Source organism: Pezoporus flaviventris, unplaced genomic scaffold, assembly GCF_033815535.1.
Source record: "Pezoporus flaviventris isolate CSIRO_AGI_PZ_B2104156 unplaced genomic scaffold, CSIRO_AGI_Pfla_v1 ptg000029l, whole genome shotgun sequence".
NCBI lineage: Eukaryota > Metazoa > Chordata > Aves > Psittaciformes > Psittacidae > Pezoporus > Pezoporus flaviventris.
The window spans coordinates 4,439,990-4,465,075 of NW_026892577.1; the positions used below are offsets into that span (position 1 = coordinate 4,439,990).

At 36.7% G+C, this 25,086-nt stretch overlaps 1 protein-coding gene across 1 annotated transcript in view; it reads right to left on the bottom strand.

The window, feature by feature from the left end:
- Window positions 1-25,086, bottom strand: part of ATRNL1 (attractin like 1) — a 507,305-nt gene that overhangs the window by 229,002 nt on the left and 253,217 nt on the right. Inside the window, exon 25 of the mRNA XM_061458665.1 lies at window positions 15,577-15,638. Within this exon, the coding sequence (XP_061314649.1) occupies window positions 15,577-15,638 (62 nt within the window). The remainder of the gene's footprint in view (window positions 1-15,576; window positions 15,639-25,086) is intronic.

Below are 25,086 nucleotides of genomic sequence, written 5' to 3' on the forward strand. Positions count from 1 at the left end.
TATCACTTTACAAGGTATTGCCAAATCAGATACTATCAGACTTGCTCTTTAAAATCTTGGATTTGCTGTTTTTAAAGGAGGTTGGAAATTTGGAAAGAATAGAGAGAAGCATCACCAAAAATATTTAAAGGTTAGGGAAAATCTTGTACTGAGAATGATTTAGCAAGCTCAATCATCTCACTTTTCAAAAAGATCAAGTGTTGACTTGCCTATAGCGTGCATGAGTTTCTGTGGGGATCAAATACAAAGGCTCTCATTCATCCAGCACAGAAATGCTTAGTAAGAAACACCGGCTGGAAGCAGACACATTTGAATTAAACTCAGACATTATTATGATTTATTTTCTTTATCCTAAATCAATGTTACATATACTGAAAAATATTTTACTATGCTGCAATGACTAGATAATCTAAGATACAGAAAATGGATGGATGGTGAACAGGAAGTACAAAAACCAAACCTGCTTACACAGACTTGTCCGCATGGTCATGGACTGGGTCGACTATTTCTAACTGTCTAGTTGAGACTGAATTACATTCAAATACACAGAGAGATGCCTTTGAATTGCAGATGGCTTATGAAACCCTGACCTAGAGTACAGGGTGAACGACTTTCTGCACTTATGAATGCAAATCTTCCCAATAAGACAATTATCATGCTAAAATACACTTAAACTCACAGCAGTACGAGCATTATCAGGATTACCAAGTCTCTAGAACAAAGAAATGATCTGCTAGACAATAACAACATAGTTTTGCACAGTTGCCCCTTCAAACCATGTGGAACAAAACAGGAACAAAAGCATGCTTGAAAAAAAACCGTTCATCACCAGTGGTGTGCATTACAGACTGATGGAAAGTTACCTTCTTAGCATTAAGTAGGAGACAATAAACAATAGAATGGATGAACTGAAGAGGAAGAAGCCTTGAACATAAGCAGCTTATGTCGAATACAGTAAAGCAGCCAGGGAAAGGCTGCAAGAGAATACAGGGTCTAGCAGTAAGGTGTAAGCTAGACAGAGGATCTTCCCAGAAGGGCTCTGGGTAGTATGAGAATTACTGATTTAACAGCACACGGACGAGGAAAACTGCAAGGAGTAATTACTGCATGCGTAACACTTGTTGCAACGTACAGAGTAAATTTTTAACTTAGAGAGGTCATATTTAGACATATTCAGTGCAGTTCACAGACCTGGCTGAGGACAGGGTTTTCTGTACCTGAGAAACAATTTTCTCTGTGCGTGCATTTAGGAGGAAGACTGAAAAGTGTAAAGGGAATTAGTGGAGGTGTTGCTGCTTGGTATGTGCAAATTGAAACAAAACCTGCAAACCATCTTTAAAGAAACTCAATTTATAGGGATAAACACAGGGGAAAATCTGGCACAGGTAATGGTCAGTGTGGTTGGACTAGATGAATTAATGACACACTTGTGCCTTAAGCTCTGTGAATGCATTACAGAAACACTGTAGAATTCCTTTCTCTTATTCATTGCATATTAATGCCTGTTATATATTGCATCAAAAGATTACTCGCATTAAAATGAAATAATTTACTTATTTTTACAGTGATGTAAAAGGAACTATTTCATGAATTAAATATAAATCTTTTAAGGACCAATATTGAAAACAGAAGGTAAACAGAACTAAGCAAAATGTTCCATCCTTTACTACTTCTGTTCTCATTCTCTCACATGCAAAGAGAAATTAAAATGTCCAAAAATGCATGTAAACATTCATGCCTGAATTATTGCTGTTTTCATGACTTCACTTAATCTGCTAATTTGCATAATAATTCAGTATATTTCCATATTGCATGAAAACAAACCCTTTCTCAAACTTTACCTTAAAGCTATTATACTTTTAAGTCTATTAAAATTAAGAATTGTGTGGGACTCTACTTGGAGCACGCATTATATTGACTCATGAAAGGGGCCAGAGTCAGACACAAATGGGCTTTCAGCCAAGGCACCTAAACTAGAGCTAGTCCAAAGTGAAAAAACAAGATGCATATAGTGGGTGTCAGGTCCTCAGCATCACTTTACTGAACAGAACCGTACTGTCCACATTGCCTTCTAACAGAGAGCACCCAAAGATTACTTTATAAGGTGCCTAGCAGTCCCACTGACTGCCCACATCCAGGCAATTATTGCTTCATTACATGAACCTTGCTGTGCTGAGTGAGACCCTAGTTAAATATCCCTCTAGATCCACACAGCTCCTGCCCATTGGTCTCACTCTCTTTGCTAAGAGCACAAGAATGTACATGACTTAACAGTGTTCCTATGCTGTATTAAGGTTTCTCCTTCATACTATGGTATTTTTAAACATGACCAAAAATAATAGTATTCAGTAAAAAAAAAAACAATTGATGACAGAAATCTTTTTAAAGTCATACATGCAAATAAAACAAGCCTCATATCTAAGTTAATGCTTTTAAATTAGTATTGCAAAAGTTTCCTAAGAGATCACGTATATTGTTTTTCTGATGTACTATTTACTATCTTTTTATTGGCAAATAGGGCACATTTTAATTGATATGTTATAAAGCAAGCACAATTCTTCTAAAATAAAAATAACTGAACAATTATTTCTCTAAAACCCTGTCTTTGAATAGCAATTATTGTCACAGCAACTGATTTCTTTCGTTGTACTTGACAAGAACATTGTGTTTATGATTATGATGTGCTGGGTTCAGCCATCCTTGCTTGTATTAACTAATATACGCTTGACGAGCAACTCCAAAGATTTCAAGAGGATTATCTGAAGTACAAACCACTGTAAACATAACATTAGGAGTCTGATACATATGAAAGAAGTATAACATTTTCTATGTTTTAATAATTAATTCCATTGCTCTGAATCACACAGTTTTACAAACATTGTTGTAAGTAGGAATATTTCAAAGATTAGCAATTCTGAATGATTTTGGGAATGAAGTTATGTGGTTTCAAATTAAAATGTGTGAAGACTTAAGAGGAAAGCAGTATTGACTAGCAAGAGGTTAAGATATGCAGCTTCCAATCCAGGGTAACACAGAACGCTGGTCAGGGAAACAAATCCTGGCTGACCCTGTGGACCCAAGATGTTATCAACCAGTAGTGATGTTTCCTGGGCAGAGTGAACTCTGGCTAGTACAGCCAATGAAAGGCACTGCCAGGTAAGCCAGGATTACCAGTTACGTTACTCGGGAATGTGCTTCTCTTATTCTTGCTAATCATGAGAAATACTACCAGGACCAACAGCTCCATGCACTGGCTGCACCCCACACTCCATTTTCTGGATCAATCGGGTAATAGTTGCAACCTTCTCCTCTTCAGCTACAGATATTTTACTGTTGCATACTGTTAAAAATAGCAGGTTTTTTCCCATGATGCTAGATCTATGTCCAATTCTAAGCCAGTTTTTTCCTGCCCTTTCATTTTAACAAAGTGATAGCTTCTGAGACCCCGCTATCTCCCCCCAGTTTTGCCATGAAATACAGAAACCAAAGGGAAGTTTAATTCAACTGTGAACCTTATAATCTAAAAGTCATACAAAGGGTTCGAGCCCTCAGTTCTCGCTTTCCAAAGTGCAAGCTGAAAGAAATGCCTGAATATGAAATAAATTATCTGGAATGGTATTTAAAGCTTCAAGTATTACTAAAAATCATTAAAATGCAAATTTGTATTTATTTGTGTTTCAAATGGAATTCATACAAGTTAAGCAACACCTTTCAAGTTCATTTGAAACTAATTACATGGATAATTCTTCTTAGCCAGATGACAGTGATTAAAATGCTATTTTTGGATGCAGTCCTGAAAATGCATATATTCCATAAAATAAATCTTGCATGAAAGTCACATAACTGCCCCCAAAATTCACTTCTCCCATCTCCACAACTACCAACTTTATAAACCCCGGAATAACAGTTAAAAAGAAATACATGTATGGCCTTCTACTAATATGGTCCCCCCAGGCAGAACCCTGTGTTTGGTAAGAATGCAAGGTAAAGAATATCTACATTAAATTTGTTTTACTGTGTCATGGTTGATTACCAGAAGCAGTGTCCGCACAGAGATGCAGTTTACATAATTACTGACCAAAGTTTTAAATGACGATATACAAATGTAATAAAGCCATAATGGAAACACCTTAGCTCATGAATTAAAAAATACATTCATATATGGAGAGTCAACTGAAAGCGTTTTTGTTTAATACATGCAGAACTTCTAAAGATGGCAATAGAAAATCTGCATACCTTTTTCTGATGTTCACATAGCAAAGTAATTGCCATGAACATGTCTGCAGCTACAGAAATCACTAGCATGTAGTTACTCTAAGGAGAGAAAAGGCTGACAGCGTATACAATAGGGATTAAAATTTAGGGTAAACTCAAGTGTTAAATGATATAAGCTTTCCTGTTTATCTGAGTATTGAACATGGTCTTTTGTTGTTTCTTGTTTTGTTGTGGGGCTTTTTTTGGTTTTTGCTTTTCTTTTCTTTTTTTTTTAAGGAAACCTAAAAGAATAGGTTTTGATGATTGAATATTCCTGCATTTTAACAGTGCTCTTCAATGCCACCCTAACACCATCAGATATCATCAGTGCAAACTCAAGTTATACCCCAAAGAAACATCAAACCTTTGTGCAGGTTTCTACCTAGTATCACAGCAGTTCTTTTAACTGAGCACAGGAGGCCACATCTAAAGAATTTCCTATTCCTGTTGTAGGCAAATACTACAATTCTTATTTTCATAACATCTGTCTCAGAATCATACACAAACTGCACAGTTCTGTCTGGAAACAGATGTAACTGGTACTTATTCTCATGTAGAACAAAACAAAGGAAGGAGAAAGGCTGAGATGTGCTTGTTCAGAAAACACAACAGATTCTCTTTCCCTGGTAGATGTGACATCGATCATTGATTATGCCAAGCTAAATGAAATATCTTCAGAGACAATGGGCTGGGTGGGGGGACACCCTACTCCCATATAATAAATTCCTGGTTTCTGTGTGCTACAGAGATTAGATGGTTTTTTATGAAGGACAGAGAAGTTTGGCAGATCAGCGTAACAGATCTTTCTACAGAATTTCCTCTCCCATAGATTAGATTAGATGGATATGAAGATAAAAATGTATTTCTATCTTGGAAGACTATTACTGACTATGGCAGGAAGATTGGAAAGGAATCCCTCAGAAAGGATCTTATTCCCTGATCTTTTGAAAGAGAATACCTGGAAAACACAGGGATATTTTAACTCATTTTAAAGAGCCCTACTAAAATCTCAGACTCAGTCAAACTTTAAAGATGTCTGCACTGGCCACTGAAGGAGCATGAGCATGTGATTTTTTCTTTAAAAATGGTAGACAGTGCTTAAATCTCAGAACTTGACATAACATTTTTGAACCAGTAGTACTCGCATGGGTGTAAAATCATGCCCTCCTCTAGCAGTATCTGATCAAGCAGCATTTCTTTTAGCATATGACCTGTGTTCCATCTCTACCTTGGTATCATTCAAAGTAAAGCCCCTTCTAGAAACCACTTTCTATACAGCTACATGTGCTATCTTCTGAAATCCCAAATCGAACAATTTATTCCAACTCCACAAAGGTAGCAATAGTTTTTAGGTGCTTCCTGAGCAGCTCTAACCTGATGGGGATCATGGGATGACACCACTGGTCTGCTGCAGCTGGACTCTTGTTTGAGAAATTCTCATTGACTAACCATCAGGCCATTTTTAGCTGCACAGCCAACCAACCACTAAAAAAGATGGAAGCACATGTGTGGTCCAAGCTCACTGTTATTCCCACAAGCCTCAAAGGAGTCTGAATTACCCCAATTACACTATTTTCTTAAGTATCTGAGAAGTTTGCACCACAGACGCCTGGACCACCTATGTATGTATACTGTGACTCCACTAAAAAAGATATATTTAAGTATACCTGTGTGAAATATATGTGGAAATGTTTTTTACATAAAATTCCACAGGCACTATGGGAGAAGAATGGAGTTCTAGAATGTGACTGTTTTACTACTTAGATAAATAGCAATATAAACCACAACAACAACAAATCAAAGAAAAGTCTATGAGCTGCCTCTACCCAAGCCCTTCTACCCAGAACACCTACACTGAGTGAGGCAGCACAATATTCATGGTAGGTATTCATGGACTGATTCATTCAAACACCAACACATGGTAGCACAACGCACGCCTGAGCTCACAACACATTATAAACAAAGGTTTAAATGCACAGGCTGAGGAGCTCCAGCCCTTTGGCATGTAGAGTGTAACTTATTTGGGGAGTAATGAAGATTTATTGTAGTAGAAGGTGCTTGTTGCCTTTAGGTGGCCCACTGGCAGCGGTAAATGTTTTTGATAGTAGCAGCTTTTCTGTTTTGGCAGTGGAGATCTGTTGCACGGCAGAGGAGCCAAAATAAAGATTATGGGGAAACTAAAGTAGTACCCTGTGCCATGGGGCTTTCTGACTCATTTCCACAGGACCACTGGATGTTGATGTGGCACAGAACATTTGGACTGTTCTACAGAAGTTAAGAGAAATACATGAAAGGGGAATGAGCCTTAAAAAACCCAGCATACTGCCAAAACCATGCTCTAAGTCTCTAAAGGAGACATTTAAAATTACCATTAAAAATGTAACCAAAACAATTTTGTTGAGGAAGAAGAGCAAAATTAAGTAAAATAATAACTAAAACTTCAACAATGTCATCAATAAAGCTTCCCTATTTAAGCTCTGAATGCACAACTGAACACAGGGAGACTGAAGTATCAATGTTATCATCTAAGCTTTATATATTTTAAAGTAAGCAGAGTAAATGAAATGTCAATATAATGCATATTAGTTTATTAGCAAGAACAGCTACCAAACCTGTGTAAAATCATTTATTAATATATATTGAATGCAGAAAACCAACTTAATTCTTCCTCGCCTGAGGCATAAACTCCTATAACAGTTTAAAATCATCTCTGACGACTACCTCTACAAAGCCTGGGTTTACTGGTCTTTGCTGTGCAATGAAAATCAAAATACTTCTTGTAGGTAGGGAAGAAAGAAATGTGTTTAAATAGGGAATTTAGCTATTTGAAAGAAAATGATTATGTAAAAAAGCACTGATTTTTTTTTTCATTATGTGTATGTGCCAAAATGTTACAGAGAATGTGTGTGGTGATGTTAAATAACTCCATTTAATAAAATAATAATTAAAAAGTAACTATATCATGTATAAATGCATAAATACATATTTTACATTTTCCTACATACTTCATTCCTGTTGTCTTTTCATTTAAATATACCACAAGCCATACAAGAAGCTACTATAGTAAAGTATGAATGAATGACCAATTATGTGAACAGCCTTTATATACAATTAAAAAGGGAAAGTGGGTACAGTGTACATCAGGACACTATCCAGAATACCAACATTCACAGACCATTCTGTGAATGGCAACATGATATTAAACTATAGTGAACCATTTAAACTGAAACGGGAAGTTCAGGTTAGATACAAGGAGGAAGTTTTTAATGGTGGTGAGGCACTGGCACAAGTTCCCCAAGGAAGTTGTGAATGCTCCATCCCTGGCAGTGTTCAAGGCCAGGCTGGACAAAGCCTTGAGTGGCATGGTTTAGTGTGAGGTGTCCCTGCCCATGGCAGGGAGTTGGAACTGGATGATCTTAGGGTCCTTTCCAACCCAAACCACTCTATGATTCTATGAAATATATTATGCAGTAAAGCTCTAAAAGTGAACTTTAACTCTCGTCAGCCCTTCCTTTCACCTCTTTGATGCAGCAAATAAAAAAGATTTACAATCAAAGGGGCTTAAACTAACCTAAACTGAAATTAATCTCCATAGAATAAATAGAACATCACATCCATAAAGTGTGATTATGTTTCTTTTACTCCTAGAAGAGACTTTCATATTTCATATAATTTTATGATTTTGCCCTTCAAGGGTGAAATACTCTATATTTCTCTCAGCAAGTGACAGTGTATATAAAAACCCTAGATTTAAAAAGAAGAAAAAAAATAATCTATGTTCACTAAAATTGCAGAAAAATTACAAAATACATACTATTTTCTGCAGTAACTTTCAAGAATTAGAAATTGAATATAATTTTTCTATTTCAAAATACTTTTTTTTTTTTGCAATGATTTTGCTGATTTATGCAATCTTAAGATGTCAAATTAAGGAGGAAGAAAGAGACTCATTCATTTGAACCAATTAGTGAATTTGGGAAAGCACAGCTATCCAATACCACAGTTTAGCATCTTCCAAACCAAAAGATTCGCATTATCTCAAGATTATTTTTTTTATGCTTTCCCCTCATTCTTTTCTTTCACTGCACTGCTTCTTTAGTGCAGATGTTACCCTTTGATAATAAATTACAGAAATATAAAATATATTTAGAAAGGAACCAAGCCATGTCACCAATGTTTAGCTTGAGTCAAATATAATCAAAAAAATCTAATACATTGCTAAGGAACATTTCCCTTCATTATCATAGAATCACAGAATAGTTAGGGTTGGAAAGGACCTTAAGATCATCAAGTTCCAACCCCTCTGCTGTGGGCAGGGACACCTCACACTAAGCCATATCACCCAAGGCCTCGTCCACCCTGGTCTTGAACACCAGGGATGGTGCATTCACAGCCTCCCTGGGCAACCCATTCCAGTGCCTCACCACCCTAACAGGAAAGAATTTCCTCCTTATATCCAATCTAAACATCCCCTGTTTAAGTTTGAACCCGTTATCCCTTGTCCTATCACTACAGTCTCTAATGAAGAGTCCATCCCCAGCATCCCTATAGGCCCCCTTCAGATACTGGAAGGCTGCTATGAGGTCTCCACACAGCCTTCTCTTCTCCAGGCTGAACAGCCCCAACTTTCTATGTAATATTTCTTTTACCTTTTCTTAAAAGGCAAATATATTTGAAGTGGTAGGTGAAAAAAACCCATAACTCTCCTTATTAAAAGCCCTATTAACATGAAATTGTCCTGAAGACAAATTAAGGATTCTTGGCTTTCCAGGCCGAAGAAGCATTATGACTGCTTTGTAATTATACTGTAAAAAAGAATACAAACCCCCTGCCTCCCCTCAACCTGATATTTAGAATTATAACTGAAGAGACTCAAGACATGTAAGGAAAGAAATATAATTTTGAAACTGTAGAGTGTTTTCCTAAAGTATCACCAAAAATTTAGAAAATATAGAAAAAAATTATAACATAGAATACAATGGGGCCACATATGCCGATTAGATTCAGGTTTTAAAACTTAAATAGATGATGCACACTTTTTAAAGTGTAATTTTACTGCAGCTTTTGGAAGCCACAGCAGGGTTTCCATAACTTGGCTGCTTCAGAAAATGTAGCCCACCCCCCGCCCCGAATTCTAATAAATTAATTTAAAACCAAAAAAAAATCTTCTATATAAAACTGTTCATTTAGTACCAGTAAATGCTACTGGAATATTTTTATTAATATTCCATGAAGAAAGCTCAATTCGTGAAATTCAGACGCCTATTCTTAAAACTAATCATTAGATCTAATATTTTAGTATCTATAAAATCCATAGCATAACACAGTCTAGCACTCTTTTCTCTCTCTCTTCCTGTGATTTATTACAACTGCTTGTAAGGACCCTGAATATTTCTCTACTGCCACAAACAGATCGCTCACTACAGTGTGCCATACCCACTGCATGTGCAGAGACAGACTGGCACAGTGCTTGAGAAAGCTGCTTGTCACTTGCTATAACGGACAATGACGTTATTGCCTATAGGCAAACACTAATATATTTTACTTCCTTTATTTTCTTTGTTATTATTTTTCATCAGCAGCTTTCACCCCACTTCACTCTATGCTTACATCTGAAAACAAACTTCTGAAGTTAACTTTGCAACCGGCACCACGGATTGTCATGAGGACTCAGAGCTGCTTTTCCTTTGACTGAAAATGACAAAAGCAACATTTTGAGTCCATTTATCACAGAAGAAAACCTGTTCTTGCTCTTCTGTTTACAGTACAGTCGACTGGAGTTTCAGCAAAAAGTGACCAGGATTAAGCACTCTAGAAGATAAATAGCTGTGAGTGCCAGCGGTGTTTTAGCCTAAGAAAACAATTGACTAATCGCATTTAAGAGAATACAATATAAAATGAAGGCAATCAAAACACAAGCACAATATGAATTATCTATAATGCTTCTTAGGAAACAAAATAAAATGCAGCTGTAAAAAGACACATGCCTGAAAGGAGAGCATTACAGAACTGTCTCAGAGTAAGGAAGCATGCAAAGTACTGGATCTTCATAAAAGGCATAGTTTCTTCAGGAGCCTTGGGAAGTACACTGTAGGTGCCACCTTCTGAGACCTCCGTGACCAACACAACTATGTATGTGGCAGCGTTGATTCTAATGAGATTTTATAACAATAGAAGTAGTGACAAAATGGCTTTTGGAGCGGGAGGCTACAGCACAATGCACAGTGAAGAGTGCAATTTAAGACCGTCTTTTTAAATCTTCCAAATCCTTTTACTGCCCCCAAGTTTTCACCCTACAACTCCCCTCTGCACTTAAGCAACTAGAGAATTTATTTCTAGCTAGTACGGACTGAGCAGAAATTGAAATTAAACACTTCAGCAGGCACAACGAACAGCTCTCACTGTATTTAATGCATATAGGAAGGGAGAAGTTCAACATTTTAAATGCACTTACTGAAGAAAGGAAAAGCCAATTATCTGCTGTATATCAAACAGGTCCATAGGCCATCTTCAGGTATCAAGGTGAGCAACTATGTACTTTGAAGAACAATGTACGTTGAAATCAAACGGCAAGTACTAGTACACTCACATGCACTTCCAAATGACTCAAAAGACAAACGAAAGAAGAAAACCAAGAACAAAATAATGGAAAACAGTTCTGTTCACCATGGGATTAAGTGACTCATCCCTTGTTTTGAAGAGTAACCGATCCAACGGTACTGAGGAATCTCCTTTGCCTGCAGGCCAATAACAAGTGGCTGTCTTCTCAGGAAATATGAATACATCAAATCACTCTACAGTGATGACAAAGTTTCCGGGTGGTTCAGAGAGTGGAAGACACAATTCAAAACAAACTCTTAGAAAAAAAACCCAAAACCAACTCAGTTTGCCCACTGCAGTATAGACATGCTTGTGCCAGTGGAAGTCAAACAACTATTTGTTTCTAAGTGAGGTGAAAACTGTTTAATGCACCACTAAGTAAAAATCAATTTTATTCCAGCCCCAAAGGTAAAATCCATTCTGCTGAGATAACTTGATCGTCATGTTACCAGAAAATATGCTAATTTAGATTTATACAACTTCTGCGTTTTCTGAGAACACAGCCATAGTGGACATGATCTGTTCCTGACACAGTGTTTTGCCTTTCTTACACAGATCAATATTTGATCTCATAAAGACAAGCATGCAAAAAACTAGCATTAATTTATCATCCTTTACTTTAAGAAAAACAAAACAGGAAGCCAGGCAAACGCACTAAAGGATGCCAGTAAAGAGATGGAATTCCCTCATGGCAAATTTGCACCCAGAATGGCAGATTCAGGTATTGAAGGTCTCAGGAGCTGCGATCCTAAATGACTGTAATTTTCCATAGAATTTCTTAAAGGGTACACAAAAGCAAGATTTTGAAACTTTCAAAGTCTCCCTATTAATGAATATTGCTCTGCCTACTAGAAATCAGAAATTCTGTAAATCCTAATAGTAAGAAGACATGTTATTAAACTGACTAAAGTGAACCGCTCCAGCAGAAGTGAAATCCACCACTGGCAGCTCTGCCCGAGAGCCAAAGACAACAGAAGGAACCGTTCTGAGAACATAAAGATGTACATTCAGAGAAAATGCCTAATTAGTTAGTGGTTTGTCCTATGCATTTGAAACAGACTTTAAAAACAGTCATGACAATAGCACTTTCATATCGTTACCTATCACAAAAATACTAATAGCTAACCTTTGTCACCAGAATCGACTTCATGTTTGCCTGTTTTGTGATGATGAGACAAAAACACACTTCTTATCAGAACTCTTGCTGCAGATCCTCAATACAAATAGTTTTCCGAGAAATACGTGACTACTGATAGCAATTCTTAACTATAATTTTATCTAAAAGCAAGGTTAGATACAAAGAGTTTCCGGGCTCTCAATTCTGGATTTACTCAAATCATATATAATAAAAACTAACAAATATTGAACACTGACAAATTTTTTGCATTACAGAGTATGATCTAAAGTAAATAATGTTGTTAGAAACTAAAGATAATACATGTATTATTATAAAATCCCTAACATGCCCTGTCCACTTACTTAGCTAAAACAATATATTTGTGTCAGACTTGTAAACCCTAAAAACTTCTTTATAATTTATAGTTCAAGAAAAATAACAGCACAACAGTTAGGCTTTAGTGTAGGTAATACAGAAATACACCTCCTTTAACTATGGGGACTGCCTTTCTTCAGTATAAGATGACAGATCATTATTAATTTGCTGTCTGTGACATTTTCTAATGAGATCTGTACTGCTCCAAAGCAGGTGGAAAAGAAAAAAGGCACAAACTCCACAATTTGTGTGGCAGCTAAAAGTCTTCAAGGCACTGACTAAAGCAACACAGATGCTACAGTTTCTGTAACTGCATGAACTGGTTATCACTCTTATATATCTGACTGATTCACTTCTACTTAAAAAAAAAGTCACTGACCCAGCAGATACAATTAAACCTTCCAGTATAAAAAAGAATGAAACTAGTTGTTTTTTTCAAAACCCCCTTTTTTTTGTATTAGTTTACTGTTCTAGGACATACAATAGCAGTATGTTGGTATAGGAAGCATTAATTGCAGATCCAATCACAGCTTTTCAATTTTCTTATGTATAGCTTACAATAAATTCCTTACAGAAGAATATTTGAAAAATCATGAAAGTTCTAAACCTGCTTGTTATTTGAGGTTTTTGATTCAGGCAGTAAAATGTGCATCTCATCTTCCACTCAGAAACACACACCCTATAACAGAAGAGCTTCAAACTAGACTTTTGAATGCTTGTTAAAAACCTGTTATTGTCAAACGAGACTACTTGCTGGTTTGTCTAGGCAGCCAGGGAGAACAGGGTTATGCCACGTGCTCAGAATATGAAAAATATAATCCTAGATGGGAGAAATGCAAATGCGTGTTTATCTAAGGTTGAAAGATGTTTTCTTATCAAGCACATTCAAATTGTCTTTAAACACAATTATTTTTCTCTGTCAACAATCCCAGCAAATATGACCTGGGTTATTCGCGTTATCAACATAATTTGCTGCTGTTTAATACACCACAGTTCCATCCAGTAAAATAAACAAACAAACCCAAACCAAACAAACCAAGAAACAAACAAACCAACCACTATTAAAATACTTTTCTTAGGCTACAGACTATTGAAACCAAATTTTCAGATAAAGTCTGGATTACTATCAACCATCAGGATGACTAAATCTGTCCATGAATATGAAAAAGAAAATAGTTATTGTTACATTTTCCCAGCAGTAATATTCTATAGGTTGTTTAGACTGCTGAGCCTGTAGCAACAACATCCCATTTAATATCTACTGAAAGTTTTAATGGTGCTACATTGGAAACTTTTCACTCCCAACTTCTTGATCTGGTTTTCTGTAAAGGACACACTAAGTATTTTTCCTACATTTATTTACAAGACACTCCAACTACTGCCCAGTGACAAACAACCTGACAGTTTCTTGGATCATTTACACAGACTGACCATTTGCTAGCTTTGGTGTCAGTGAGGATGCTTTGCTCACAGCAGTTAGGAGCCAGAAGTGTCTCTGTGACATTATGCACAATTGTGATAAGCAAATAAATGGATTTTTAACAGTGATGAAAACCCCATGCCTCTGGGCATAACACTGAAAAAAACACACAGAAAGCACCAGCTCATGTCTTGGAAAGAGCCACTTCAGCAAAGCAATAAGCCTGAGCTAATCTTCCTAGAAGAGTTAACACAGTAAACACAGTGGTATTAAATATGTTTTTTCATTAATTTCTTTCATTAAGAACTAACTCAAAATTCTCCTCTCCCCTCTTCTCAGGTTCTGCTTTGCAAACTGTGAATCTACTGTATGCTCTACTTTCTATTTCTATTGTTTTCTTAGAAATACAAGAACTCCAGCTCCTAAACAGCCTACCTATATCTACAGACACCTTAGTACCAACTCAATTGTAGAAGAGCAGTATACAACCTTAGATCACGATTTTAAAACATATTTGATAACCCCTCTATTTTTCATCATAACCATCAAACCTTAGCCTGATCTGTGTGTGCCTTTGGAGAATGTCAATAACTTGCTTGGACTGCTGCAATAGCATTCATTTTACTCACAGCATTTCATGATTCTTTCACATAGCCCTGCAACTAGGTTCCTGAGGTTGATTAACATTATGCTTGCAAGCCCAACTGAGCTAAGTGCCAGCTGAGTTAAAGGCAGTGATAGGATAGATGCCAGGTTTCCTACAACCTCTCTCTCTGTAAAAGTTTACATTGGCCTTTGCTTCCAACCAGCTTACTGTTCTGGCAGAGAGATCTCTTCTTTCATCAGTATCACGGTGAGTTTGCATTTACCAGAATAAACCATACTAGATAAACCGAAAGGTGCAATATACCTATAGAGATGGCTTCACCATCAAAGAGCTTATAGTACAGCTTTTCTAAGCCTGCCTTAAGGCACAGAGCAGAAACAAACTGCTTTTAGTCTACGTCTGCTATTTTCCTCAGGGTGCCTCTCTTCTACTGTACTTGGACAGACTTCGCTTTCTTCTATGGAGTTTGTAATCAACAAAACAACACAACACAAAAACCCACCAATCAACCAAACAACGGCAAAACCCCCAACAATTAAACACATACACTTCATGGCTATTGGGGAATATCTTCACAGGAAGACTTCAAAGCACCATAACTAGTCTGTGTAAGTTTATGATTGTGACATTTTGCAAGATAGCTGAACCTTTAAGAAGACTTTCAGTGGAGTTTTGCTCAGTGCTAGAATATTTGTCCCTTTGCAGTTGAAGCCAAGTCCTGCATTGCTGCCACAACCAAATCTCATGCAACATCTACCGTGTTCCACAATTAACCTCTAACACAGGAAAGCATCAGTAGTGATTTGGCTTTATTAAAAATACAAAGCTGCTGAACAGAGCCATCCTTTTTAATAATTCTTTCAAAGACTTTACCAAAAAAAATCACACACAAATTCCTAATTTAAATCCATATAGCTGTCTTCTCTTAATCACTGTAATATATAGTAAATACCTAGCTCATATTTATGAAGTAAGTATGAAGACTGTATCACTAAATATGAAATATATGAAACATATAAAAGATGTCAGCAGCTGCCTTTAGTTACAGGGCAACAGCCTGGATTCTCCACCGGCCCCAATTAGAGAACACAGTTTAAAGGCTTCATGGCAGGCATTTCTCAAGATTAAGAAGCTGGTTAAGGTATTAGATTGATAGAAAAAAATCATCATTATTTCAGTCAGAAGACAGAAAACGCAATTTACCTGAAGAAGGTGACAAAAAACTGCACCAGATCCATGATGGTATTGTGCTGTGAGAAGGCAATCTGCAAACAAAACAGAAGTAAATTACTACATTTCCAGAGTCAACAGCTCTTTAGGTTAGGGCTTTTTTGCCTCATGGATGATTAGTTTCAAGTGCAATTTCAATCTAGTGTGAACACACCTATATTTCCCAGAAAGTGAGGTGAGCAACTAACCCCCATGTCTTTGTCTGTGTCAAAATACAAAGGAAGACAGCCTTTCTATTGAAGTTAGGAGGAATATTCACTAAAACTTGCTTGATATGAACAATGAAAACAGCATGTAAAATATTAAGAAACCATACTGCTATAAATTGTTTTCTTTCTAGTTAGCTGGTTTAACTATCACAATTTTACATTTTAATAAAAACACCAAGACAAGGTTTTAGAAATGACAGAAATTATCTTGTGCTTAAAAGTAACGCATTTTAAAGAGCTTAATTGCTTAATATTAAAAGTAATGCAGATGTTAATTTAAAAATAATCCCAGATAAATCTGATACATAATAAAACAAACTGTTCCAAAGCAAATCACTTCAAGGTCAAAGTAACAAATATTCTTTCAGGCTACATTTTTACAGCCTCACTAGAACGTGCCTCAGTTCAACTCCTTACTATAATTTTTCACAAAGATTTAATAATTATATCTAAGAGAGCATATACACACAGATGCACATTCACACTGGCATGCAATAGAGCCTATAATTATGATTATAATTACTTTTTGCTAATGTTAAGAACAGTACTTAATATTTAAGTTATATCTACAAATATCCTTAAGTCCCTCCCTGTCTTGTTCAGTTTTTCCTAGTGTATAATTATCAAACTGAAGATACACAGAATCTTCTACTCTGAATTACACAAAGTGTTTAACATTTCCAGCCTGTTCAAATAATTATTGTTTTTAAAGATATTTGTGCATTTAAGATCTGATCTTGACTAATAATTACACCAAATTACTCTTCATAGCCTTTCACAGGGACTTGTGACCTTTTGAAATGACAATTCACGATATTTAAGCTTTATTTATTTATTTTTATTTAAGGGCAAAGCTATAATGTAAACTTTGGCCAAGCTGGACAGAGCCTTGGGTGACATGGTTTAGTGTGAGGTATCCCTGCCCATGGCAGAGAGGCTTAAACTGGATGATCTTAAGGTCCTTTCCAACCCTAACTATTCTATGATTCTATGATTATACTATTATTGTACCTTGTGCCAGCTAGACACAGCGAACCAAAGGTCACACTACTCAATAGCTTAAGGAAGGAGCACCCTGTAAACAGCATCATTCCAAGAATAACTTTAGGGGGTACATCTCTAAAATGGGATTTCTCCCTTCACTAATATTGCACAATTACAAGCAATGCAACAGAGTCTAGAAGCTCTGGAATTCAGTATAGAAAGCAGACAATTCAAATTTCACATCTTGAATTATTAGGTAAAATACTCAATAAATTAATCAGAATATAATTTGGTGTACTCAGTTATACTCTGAGTGCTACAGTTCATTTCCTCTCTAGAAAGGAAATCTAAATGTGTCATTAGATTGCTGTATTACGATCAGGGCAAAACCTATACTGTAGCCCCAGAGCCTGTGGAAAGACAAGAAGCTGAAGACCGTGCGGGAACAAAGCAATAGAAAGAACTCTCTGACTCACTACTCCAGTTAAATGTACAAGTTTTCACATTTTTCCAATATAACCAGAAATCTTAAATTCTCAGAAACATAACCTTAGACTACTGTCATGATGAATACTGTGCGAAAACGAAGAGCAATTAGCAAGTAACAATATGAAAATGTTGAAGAGAAAGTACAAGGTAGGCAAAATTGTCAAAGATTCTGCTGACATCAATGTAACCTTTATTTTACATTGAAAAGATAAAATCTGAGAAAAGATCTCAAGATTTCTTTGTCCAATATTAAGTGCATTCAAAGCACAAACAATTGTTAAGAATACCTTGTATGAAAAATAAAAGCATTCTACATTCAGTCTTGATTTTAAATGCAGGCTGGGTTTTTTTTTCAAATAACATGCAATATTCAAATTAACTGCTGGCTTTTCCAGAATGTTTTTTTTACAGGAACTATACTTCAGCACATGAACTAACACAAAGTGAAAAAGAAACATTCCAGTTTCAACAGAGTGCACCTTTTGGGACCTGTTAAAAAGGTATTTGTTGAAGAAGCATTTATATTTTGAATTACTGCAATTATTTTCATTCAAGGTGTCAGCATTCATTAATAGCATCTGTCAGCCTAGAAACAGCTACAGTCAAGGGAAACTCCTGCAATCAAAAACCGCAGTCTGATCACAATTCTTTTTTCTAACAAACTCTAGCGCCTTTATTTCTCTTTTTCAACCCAGAGCAAATATGAAGTAAGCAGATTTACAACAATTTCATGATTTTAGATGCCTGTTAATTATTAAATTATTTGCATATCCCTAAACTCAAGATGGGATAGATGAGTTTTGCACAAAAACAGACACCAAATTTTACATTTCTCCTCCTAGTCATCAAATCACCTACTCAAGACAATTGCAATGTCCTTCTGCTGGAGCCCGTGTTTGCAAACCTACTGAAGAACCTCTGTCTGTAATACTCACTTGTTAACTTGTATGGGATATTCTTGACAGTGCTCATGCTTTACAGCAAAAAACACAGGAAAATATAAAGTTCCCAGAAGTAATTTCATTTTTTAAGCAAACATTAGCTTCTAATGATTACATCAGAGTTCATGTTTAAAAGATGAACTACAGTATTTTCTGAAGAAACAGTACCACGCATCTTAGACTAATTTCAATGCAGAATGTTAACAAAAGGAATGTATATTTTAATTAGAAGTAGATCACAAAGGGACAAGTAAATGTCATGAATCTAAGCCTCCTGTAAAGAACCATAATACAATTAGAAATATTTATTTCCATGGGATTTTCATCTAGATATGAATGCTATTGTCTTTTGTGTGTGTGTGCCTAAATAGACAGGGACAAGAGAAGGAAAACTTTTTCAAGCTGAGGTTTTCACTTAAGACTTAAATATACAGGAGATGAATCTCCCTTTTTTTAATTTGCATCATGCCTAAGTAGCCCCCGGGTTCACCAAAATGTCTAATAAGCCTACAGATCTCACAGATATTATATGCATCTTATACATGAAGATAAAGATAAACGTAATCTCAATTTCTGATGAACAGAATCACCGAGTGACATGTGGAAAATAATTTTCTATGGCAAAGGATAGCTCCTATGAGTTAACACAATTTCCAACATAAAACTATTTCCCTTGAAGAAAAAGGAACAATAACACCTCTGCTTTACACAGCTTTACACTGAAAAATGGAGGTAGGATTATAGTACCCTAAGGTATTGCTTGAAAAACAATTTCAGGTGCATATGCTAATTTTTGCATTCACCGACATTAGATTTCTAGGAGAAGTCAGGACTGACAACAATATGGCAGCTACAGATACGGCTAGAGATGTAGATATGTTTCAGTAACTGTTGATGATCTATGCTTCTCTTCAAAGGCCAGCTTACAGACAGGAAATTCAGTAAACATATGATCACTGAGCAATCAGCAATCATGTAAGAAAAAATCAGGTACTCTGATTATTTTGCTTAAATGTAACTACAATTACGTGGGATATTTTTAGAGAGGGTAAAAAATGGTAATGACTGTTGTTTCGTGTTGGACTTTGAACATGAAGAGTGACCTGCACCAGTAAAAGGCAGATGGTAGGAAACTGTTGTTTTCCCACCAGAAGTATTTAACAGGCAAATGACAAAATGTACGTTCTTTTCCTTTAGAAAACAAAAATTCCAAAAGAACATGGTAATAAATGGATAAATTTACAACTGAATGTTAAACTGATATTGAATCCAAGTTACTTCTGTCTAAACTAGAGAATCATTACACACTTTTAGGCAGAGGCTAAACATGGCATACATTTAGTCAATGTATTTGCTCTCCTAGAACTTGAAAAGAAAATTTTAAAGAAAATCTATGTGAATTTTGTCATATGGAACATGGCAAATCTAGTCAAATGTTTGAATCAAGTTCAAATGACTCAGCTAATTTATTATAATCAGCAGAGATAGGAAGGCACTTCATAGGTGAGTGACTAAAATAGATGTGGGAATCTCATACTGTGGAATGAATTACCCTATGGAGCGGCCATTCCTCTCTGCTAAGAACACAGGGAGTCTGTGATTAGTGTATACTATAGATCTCATGTCAAACTTAGAATATAAATAATGTTAGGAGAGATAAAGTTCTCCCACAGCTTCTAAGCAGTGCTCGGGTATTTCTGCAAAATAACATAATGCTAACATAGGAAAAAGCAATATGTCTTCTTGCTGGGATGAAATGATCAGAGAAGCAATACGGAGCTAAGCGTCTGCTGATAGAACCCCTACTGCTTTCTACTGGGTTGATGCCAGTGAAGAATTTAGCCTAATGGTGACAAACAGTCCTCCCAGATGATGGGAATTAGTGATAATAAAACTTTCAAAATGATAACATATATAGAAAATTAAAGATAAGAAAGAAAAATCCTACTCAGTCTCACAACCTTCACATCAAGATTTAATAAACAGCTTCCACAGGTTACCTCTGCATGCTGAAGTCCTGTCTCTCATGATAGCATACACTAGATTATCCAAATATCTACCCCTTTCTTTCTCAAACAATACAATAACTACAGGATATTATTTCCACCATTCAGAGTAATGAGAGGCTGAAAGACAATCTAGGTTTGTATTCAAGTGAGATAAATGACATTTTTGAAGATTTTTCCAGCTGAACTTTTTCATGTCTTGCACTTTGCCTATTAAATTCACGCTCATACACCACTTTTTCACTGCTTTATCTAATTTTGTGGTTTTGTGTACACATATGACCAAATGCATACAACACAGAAAAACCCTCAGTAACTTCCAAAAGTTAAGGAGACTATCTGGGGGAGGGGAACTGTTATCTAACTTACAGTTTAATTCAGGATCCAAATTTCTTCATAATGCTTAATACAGACATTATTAAGAAATTGAAATGTTGAATGTTAAAATCAATGAGAGAATGAAAGACAGTTAAAAAGCAGTGTCCTGGGGTCAGCAGTACCAGTCATTTTTCTCCTTCTTAGTAGCTAGTGCACTGCTGTGGTTTTGACTTTCAGCCTGAGAACAGTGCTGATAACACCGATGGTTTTAGTTGCTGCTCAGTAATGTTTAGACTGATCAAGGACTTTGTGAGCCTCGTGCTCTGCCAGGAAGGAGGGGAAGCTGGGAGGAAGCAGAGACAGGACACCTGACCCAAACTGACCAAAGAGGTATTCCATACCACAGCACGTCATGCCCCAGATGTAGAACTGGGGGCAGTTACACAGAAAGGATAGATCACTGCTCGGTCAGGCTGGGCATTGGTCAGCAGGTGGTGAGGTGTTTTATTCTCTTCCCTTGTTATTTCCCTTATCATTATTATTATTATTATTGGTGGTAGCAGCAGGGATTTGTGTTATACCTTAGTTAATAGACTGCTCTTATCTCAACCTGTGGGAGTCACATTCCTTCAATTCTCCTCCCTATCCCTCTGGGAGTTGGGGGAGGAAGGAGTGGGGAGTGAATGAGCAGCTGCGTGGTTCTGGGTTGCCGGCTGGGCTAAACCACAACAGGCACAGACAATTGTTGCCAGACCTATACTACCAGAGAATTATTTTAGAAATAAATCTTTGCAGGATTGAGTCCTCCTACAAATTGAGTGTGAACCAGGAGATTTCTAGACAAGATCTTCTGAATCTCTGTTTTTTAAAAGCCTAGCTAGATTAAATGGACAGGCAGGAAAATTAAATATGGAAGTGAAGCAAGGGAACGGAGTGAGGGAATTTGTCAGGCAGAGTTGAATGACTGAATTCTTCCACAAAAAGAAGCACTGCATGACAATATGTTTTTTTTCCTCAAACTACATTAAGGAAAAGCCATTTCTATCAACTGCTAGAATCGGATTTCTCTCTTCAGCTTTCTTGTTATGACTTCTTATGACATCTTATTATGACTTGATAAATTAAGTCTCCAACTAGGAAAGCTGCACCTGTTAAGGAGTGTATTTCTGTATGTTAGAAACAAAGAATGATAGAAATGTGGACTGGAAGAAATACTGCATGTTGTTCCACTTCCAATTCAAAGCCAGGCTACTGTCAACACCAGATCAGGTCAAGTGTCTTTTTCCAGATAAGTTGTGAAAACGTCCAAGGATGGATGTCCTACAGCCACTCTGGGAAAGTTGTTTCAGTGCAGCACTGCTGACATAATTAATGTTTTCTAACAGAATCTCCCAAGGTGCAGCTTGTGGCCACTTCCCCTTTTTTACCACATGCTACTACAGGATAACTTTAGCTTCATCATCCCTGTAACTCCTCCACAAGTAATTATAGCCTAATATTGGATGCTCTTTGCCAGACTAAACAAGACAAGCTCCACAGCTTCAACCTAGCTTGTGTTCTTCAAGGCCCTAAAAATCTCTGTAGCACTTCTCCTGGACCCCCTCAGCTTTCTAATATCCTTTCTGAACTTGGACACCAAACTGGAGTCTCATTCCACAGCAACCCCACCAGAGCTGGGTAGAAGGGGGATAATTTTCTCTTAATGAGGCGCCACACTGGAGTATTGCCTGGAATGAGGAACTGGAATGAGAGCATACTGTTGCCTAATATTCAAGTTGACATTAGGTAATTTCACCTTGGTTAGGGCTTTGCATTTCTTGTCAGATTTCACAAGGTTTCTGTTGGCAGAATTTCCTAAGGTCATCCTGAATCAAAGCTCTACTGTTTGACATATCAAACCATTTCACTCTCAACATCAAGGTATCTTGTTCTGATAAACAAAACCGGTTAAACATTGACTCCTGATCCTTTTCAAATCCTTGCTGCATCTACGAATCTCTTTTATGTGTAGAAGCTACTACAATAACAGTCACATTAAGGATAAAACAATGACAACTGCATGCTCATCTTGAACTGATGAATTTTAAATTCTCATGGTCTTCTAACCTACAGAGCTATTCATGTTCAGCTAAGGGTGTGTTCAAGTCCCTTTCTGATTCACTCCTGTTCAAAAAACAATCTCCATTCTGACAATATAATTTAGATTTTTTTCCCTGTCAAACATAAATTAGCTCAAGCACAGGCTGGTGATATGGCACTTAAAGAGTGTGAGAAACTACCTGGGTGCTTCATAGTAATACCTTCATTCTCATCTAGTGTAGCATGATCGATGGGCTTGTAAAACATCAGGAATCCTTGCCTGTAATAGAGAATCCTAATCAAACAATTGGCAGACTACTATGGCTCTAGGAAACCATACTAAGTCAAAACTGTAAATTATAGTTATTCAAAAAATAAATATAGGAAATCTCCAACTTTATACATTGTGTATGATTCTACACAAACCAGTTGCCCACACAGATTAATTTCACTCCTCAAAGTGCTGTATATTTCTAAGGAAAAAGCATTCAATAAAAAAATAATGCATTAAAAAAATAGTAACAGGGCTCTCATATTGCTCTGTCAAACTGTGAGTAAGTTGATGATCAATTTGGATCTCTTCTAGGGTTCCTACATGCAGGGAAATGCCTAGCCACTACTACTAGAGAGCTGATTTTAAAGTCACACTTCCGTAATTACTGATGCAATGGGATGATTATTTGAAATACGTATTTTATAGAATCGACATAGATTGTTAAAAGAAAAATTTCCTGGAGGATAAAGTCAGAATGACAGAGTCACTGCTACTGCGTCAGGGTATATTTAACTTTATGATGCTGTCTGATGAATCTGGGAACATCTCACTGAGCTGAAAGGGACACTTCACAGCAGTTACTGTAAGGTGCAGAGGGTGGTTCAGGACTCCCTCCCACATGAAGATTAAAATGAAAAAAAAAAACAAACAACTCTGAAATTCAAGAAATACAACTTGCCAGTACACACCAGTCAGCAGTGCAAGATCTCAGCTCTCTCCAATGAACCTCAGACAGAGCACTGTTGGCACAGCTAGAAAAGCCTCCAAGATGTATCTACTTAAGTTGGGCACAAGTTTCTGTTTTGGCAGCTAAAGCAAGTTAACTGTAATGCCTGACCTGCACTAAGCCATCTCACCTACACTTGATATGCCAACCCAAACACACCTATTTGATGACCCTTGACTCAAGGGATCCTTCTGCAGCACCATGTGAACCTATCACCATCCTGCCATACACCATATGGGATACAGCACAAGAACACAACAAGAAAAGGCAGCTGTGCAGAGAGTTTGAACAGTTCACAGAAGTTGACATTGAAGCAATTTGTCTACGTTTTTTGAATGGACACAGACTGGGCAGAAGCAACCTGTGAGAAATGCATGCAAATGGCAGGGGAAACAATTCTGGTTTAGGAGACACAAAATGTCTCCTAACATGGCATGCTTAGGTAGTCATTCCCATGTCTGTTAGAATGCTGGAAATATGATTAAATTAAATACCCTGCTTGCTCCTTACAGCCTGCAGGAGAACATTAACTTAGCGATAAGCCTGCAAGTATCTTAACTCTGTTAAGGCTGTATACCCTGCTCTTCTGATCTCAGCACGGGGTATTGGATGCTCCAGAAGGATACGCAAGTATCAAAACATACTTGTCTATGACTGTAGGCAGTTAATAACCTTGTACTGGGCTCTACTAAAATGCATACTGTTCAAATGAGTTTAATTCACAAAGCTACCCAGACAACTTAGCATAATTGACCTTTTATTATTTATTGATATGTAATTTGCTTACTGTTGGGGACTATTAAACAAAATGAAATTCAATCTAGGAAACAACAAGAACTTTTCAGGGACAGGAAGCTCCCTTAAGAATGGGAATAGAGCAACAGATTCTGGTTTTTCAACTTTAATGCCTGGATTTCAGTTTTGCTCTGCAGTAAGTAGAGAGGATTTCAGAAGCAACGTTACTCTGTACAGAAGTCTAAACTGGTGTTTCAAATACCAGATGGATTTGAAGAGTACCTGAGATTCAAGTTACAATGTCTGAATTCAAAGTGAAAGTGCATTGGACACTTTTCTAGTTGTAGAGACTAGTAGCAGTCTTGGTTCTACAAAATGTAATGTTTAAACCTAAAATCAGAATCTAATTTCATGCTGTGATGAGTAAATAAGTTTGTGTGAATGTCAGCTCACCAAACACTGGACCCTGATTTTATATTAAGAATGAGAGAAATATACAAAGAGGTACAGCTTCATTATACAGTTAAACTGGCAAGCACAAACCTAGCATGGAAAACATGTTACTGCTCAAATTACCAGTGTTTAGATTTCAGACTGTCAGGCACCTAATACAAAATCATAATTATTAATTACAGCACCTAGAAAATAATCATTTTTACAGGCATTTCACATGAAATAAGGAATGACTTCAGAACTGAGTGATTTTTTCCCTCCACTTTTA